Genomic DNA, 5,000 nt, shown 5'->3' on the forward strand with positions numbered 1-5,000 from the left:
CTTACGGCAAGCTTGTCTCTTATTGAGTAGTGTATCCTTAAATCCACCTACGGCCCTCCACCCATTGGAGCTGATGAATGAAACTGGAAACCTAAGAACTTTCTTCGTCATTCTCATGACCACCTATTGGACAAAAAGAAAAACTCTTCCTCCCGTTGGAATTATGAACAGTTTTAAGTGGCATCTACGTCGACATATACGAACTGTTTGTGCAAGAAAGTCGGACATATCTTTTTGGAAGCCTTTGGGACCTTTCGTAAACCTAGCTTTAGTGTAAAGAATTTAGATTGATTTAGAAGTTGTACCAACTTTTAATACAACAAAAAAAAGTATTTAAGTATGTATGTATGTGGCTCAATTGGTTAGAGTGTGCAGTTGGAGATTGGCAACATCCGGGACCTTCAGGTCAGAGTTTGAGTGCGGGAGGGCCACATACATAACTCCCTTGGGCAAGGAACTAACATACAATTGCCTCTCTCTCTGGAGTGTCAGTTCTGTCCAGCAAGTATGAAGTACAGCCAGTATGAAGTACAGCCAGTATGAAGTACAGCCAGTATGAAGTACAGCCAGTATGAAGTACAGCCAGTATGACGTACCTAGTGACATGATAGAATGACTGTTGAAAGTTTAGAGTATAGAAAGTTTAGTCATTGTAGTATCGAACCTGGGCCTTAGGGGCTCTGTATGTACGTATGTACAAACAAAAAAATGTATGTATGCAAAGTGTACGCATGCACACTTGTGTCATGTATTCTTGACAAGTGTTCCCATCTAGATACATGAGTGTGTATAAACTACCCACATAATTGTAAAGCCATATGAGTCACAGCCACAAGAGCAATACAATACAATACAATAGTATACAATACAATACAATACAATACAATACAATACAAATACAATGCAACACAACACAACACAACACAGCAACACGTACGGATTCAACAAACATCACAAATTTATGTAACCTGAACGAAACATATAAATTACTTCAATCAGTCACAACCATACAACAACATACAGTAAGACACATTCTCGCTTACAGTAATCACACAAGTATCCATGCACATGTATAGCCACCAACAACACACAAACCAATCACATCAACAAACAAACAATCTATATGCAAAGCGCATACCTTCCACACCAAACACAATAGCACTACACATAATGAATGCACAAAACGACAGCGAGACGACCTTATGAGCTGACTTACGTTTCGTTTTGCCAGCAGATTTTCGGCCTCCTTTGATAAGTAAACTTCCATGTCCGTCTTCTTCTTGGCATACATTTCCTACACGAGTTACAGTTAAAGACCAACACATAAACAATGTTAACAAGAATGACTAACATGTTGCTGCCGTACTGACTCGTCGGGGTGTGATTGAGCTCTCTGGACCATCGCTGTAAACAAAACCAAGTTTGGCAATATAATCAGTACCTTGTCATTTGGCATGAACATTCAGACAGACCGACAGACTGACATGCACACAGGCAAGCAGGCAAACAGACAGACAGACAGACAAACAAACAGCCAGACAGGCAGGCAGATAGAGATAGACAGACACAGACAGACACACACAGACAGACAGACAGACAGACAGACAGACAGAGACAGACAGACAAAGAGACAGACAGACAGAGAGACAGGCAAGCAGACACACAAGTCAACAGCCATGTTTGCACACAATCTTTCACACATAAAGATAAAACAATGAGACAGACTATATAAGTATATACATACAACCGACACCACATAACCGTGCCTGATAGTTCATAGTCACAATACCTTGTAACTTGCACATCTCTTGATATTGAATGACAAAATACTCCTGAGCTTGCTGCAACTGTTTCAGATCAGCTTCTGTTTCCTATCAATAACAACTACATCAACACACACACACACACACACACACACACACACACACACACACACACACACACACACACACACACACACACAACAAACAAACACATGCAACACACACACACACAAACAAACAAACACAAGCAACACACACAAACAAACACACAAAACAAACACAACACACACAAACAACACACACACACACACACACACACACACACACACACACACACACACACACACACACACAAGTATTACAGTAGAATGATGGCATACATGTTACCAACCTGTGCCATCCATACGAGTTCATCAAACGACTTTGCTACTTGTTGATGGGCGGCTGCTACATCAGCATACTGACTCGCACCTTGAGATCCCTATAACAACAAAACACACTTCATTGCTTCAAAATTTATTTCACAATGACAGTGTGCAAAATTAATCAGTTGCCAAGTTGTCTTACATACCATGAACAACCAAAACACATGTACACACACACACACACACACACCACACCACACACACACACACACACACACACACACACACACACACACACACACACACACACACACACACACACACACACACACACACACACACACACACACACACACACACACTAGCAAACAAACAAACAGAAAAAGAGAAACAAAGTCAAACACAAAGATAGACTGACAACCAGGCAGGAAGTATCAAAGTGTAATGCTAAACACAATTATTTGAAGGTTTCTGTCAACTTTATCAAGTACAGTTGTCTTTCCATTAACGAGATAATGACATCAGACCTAAACAGCTGGTCCTCTATTACTTACCGGAGTTGATTGCTCAACCAGTTGGCTCTCTGTCTGTAAACAATGTCGAACAACTCGTACAAGGGCAAGAGGGTCTCGTAGGTAAATCATCTGCATTCAGAAACATGAAACTTGTAATAGTCAACAAACTCTGGTGTAAAGTCAATACAAATAAAAAAACAACTATCTAACCAATACAAAGAAAGAATATTACAATAGAAAACAGGTAATGAAAGATTTGATAGACAATGCGTGACAAATAGACTGACAGAGTGACAGAGATGAACACACACAGGCAGATTGTTAAACAAATAAACAAACAGACAGACAGACAGACAGACAAACAAACAGACAAACAAACAAACAGACAGACAGACAAACAGACAGACAAACAAATAGACAAACAAATAGACAAACAAGCAGACAGGCAAACAAACAGACAAACAAACAGACAGACAAACAAACAGACAAACAAGCAGACAGACAGAGAGACAGACAGAGAGAGAGACAGACAGAGAGAGAGACAGACAGAGAGAGAGACAGACAGAGAGAGAGACAGACAGACAAACAAACAGACAGACAAACAAACAAACAGACAGACAGACAAACAGACAGACAAACAAACAGACAAACAAACAGATAGACAGACAAACAAACAGATAGACAAACAAACAGACAAACAACCAGACAAACAAACAAACAAACAGACAAACAGACAGACAGACAGACAGACAAACAGATACACAAATGAAAAAGGCTGACCAACAGACACATACATTCAAAAAAGACAAACAAACACGTAAACAAACAAACAACCAAACAAACAAGCAAACAACAAACAGACACACAAACGATAAAGGCTGACCCAACACACACACAGATTGCCAAACAAACACAGGGTTCTCACTATAGCATGGCAGCGTGGTGCAGTGCCACGCTCCAGTAAGAGGGCGCCAAGCTCAGAAACAGTAGCTAGGAGTCCAAAGTTTTACAGCTAAGGAATGTTTGAGAATTCAATACTACTGAGACAAAATACTATATTACTTAGTAAAGGTGACAATAGCCACAAATCCAAGCTCTTACAAATAACGCAAGATGATAGCCTCGCTCCAAACATAGAAATGTTGTGATTGCAGTCCTGGACGCGCTGCCTCTGATTTTATTCCCAGATAACCTTCCAGTGACCCGGAAATCACACCTCTTGTTGGAATCTACTCGATTATTCATGGCTTTTTGTGAAGCAACAATAGTGATCATGTCAATCAACGTCTGACTAGCAGACTTTCTGTCTGTAAAACTTGCGCAATCTATGAACATCGCAAAGAAGGGCTTACTAGCGATCGAAGTTGATTTCCTTGCTGTTGAATGTTGTTACATCCAATAGTCACAACGCAAAATGTACCTCACATGAGATCGGCTCGAGAGCGCATGTCCGACTTGGACCGTGCAACTGTGTCGTGGACATGCCCATCCCGCCACGCTCCTAAAAATGTCTAGCGAGAACCCTTGCAAACAGACACACAAACAGACAAAACAGACAGACAGACAAACAAACAGACAAACAAACAGACAAACATACACAACACATACATAAACAAACAGACAGAATACAGTCAAACAAACACGTAGCAAAAACAAACAAGACAAACGGATACATAGACACACAAACAAAAGCCACCAAACTTCAACTACCTTATTCAATCAAGAAAACAAATTCTACACACAAGGATGACAAACCTGAAAATGCTGAGCTATCTCTTCGAACCTGAGACGCAACAAGAAAGTGTCTTCTCTGCCCTGTTGTGCTAAATCTTGAGCTTTGGCCTCTAACCGATTGATCAAAGTCTCCACTAGAACTTTTGCATGAGAAGACTGTGTAGGATTGTCAGGATCAATTTGGTCCCTACGAAAAGATTATAAATGTTGTAACTCTATGCGTAAAATTACAATAATAATTAATTAAAATATAAAATTATTGCGCATGAGCAATACTTTTATGAATGTAAATTTAAGTTTCACTGTTTATTGATAACAACAAATAAACAACAGTGACAACACCAAACACACCCACGAATGCACACACACATACTACACACACACACACACACACACACACACACACACACACACACACACACACACACACACACACACACACACACACTGACACACACACACACTGACACACACACACACACACACACACACACACACACACACACACACACACACACACACACACACAATACAAAAAAAGAAAAATCACTCAAGATCAATATCTCAAAAAGCCACGCCCACCAAACCCACATCATCACATGTTACACATGACCAACATCCGT

At 40.3% G+C, this 5,000-nt stretch overlaps 1 protein-coding gene across 1 annotated transcript in view; it reads right to left on the bottom strand.

The window, feature by feature from the left end:
- LOC134194452 (signal transducer and activator of transcription 5B-like) overlaps nt 1–5,000 on the bottom strand; it is a 14,942-nt gene that overhangs the window by 9,493 nt on the left and 449 nt on the right. Inside the window, exons 2-7 of the mRNA XM_062663372.1 lie at nt 4,399–4,564; nt 2,683–2,772; nt 2,155–2,244; nt 1,790–1,871; nt 1,352–1,404; nt 1,217–1,294 (exon numbers count right to left, since the gene is read on the bottom strand). Of these exons, the coding sequence (XP_062519356.1) occupies nt 1,217–1,294; nt 1,352–1,404; nt 1,790–1,871; nt 2,155–2,244; nt 2,683–2,772; nt 4,399–4,564 (559 nt within the window). The remainder of the gene's footprint in view (nt 1–1,216; nt 1,295–1,351; nt 1,405–1,789; nt 1,872–2,154; nt 2,245–2,682; nt 2,773–4,398; nt 4,565–5,000) is intronic.

The sequence above is a fragment of the Corticium candelabrum genome, chromosome 19 (genome assembly GCF_963422355.1).
Source record: "Corticium candelabrum chromosome 19, ooCorCand1.1, whole genome shotgun sequence".
NCBI lineage: Eukaryota > Metazoa > Porifera > Homoscleromorpha > Homosclerophorida > Plakinidae > Corticium > Corticium candelabrum.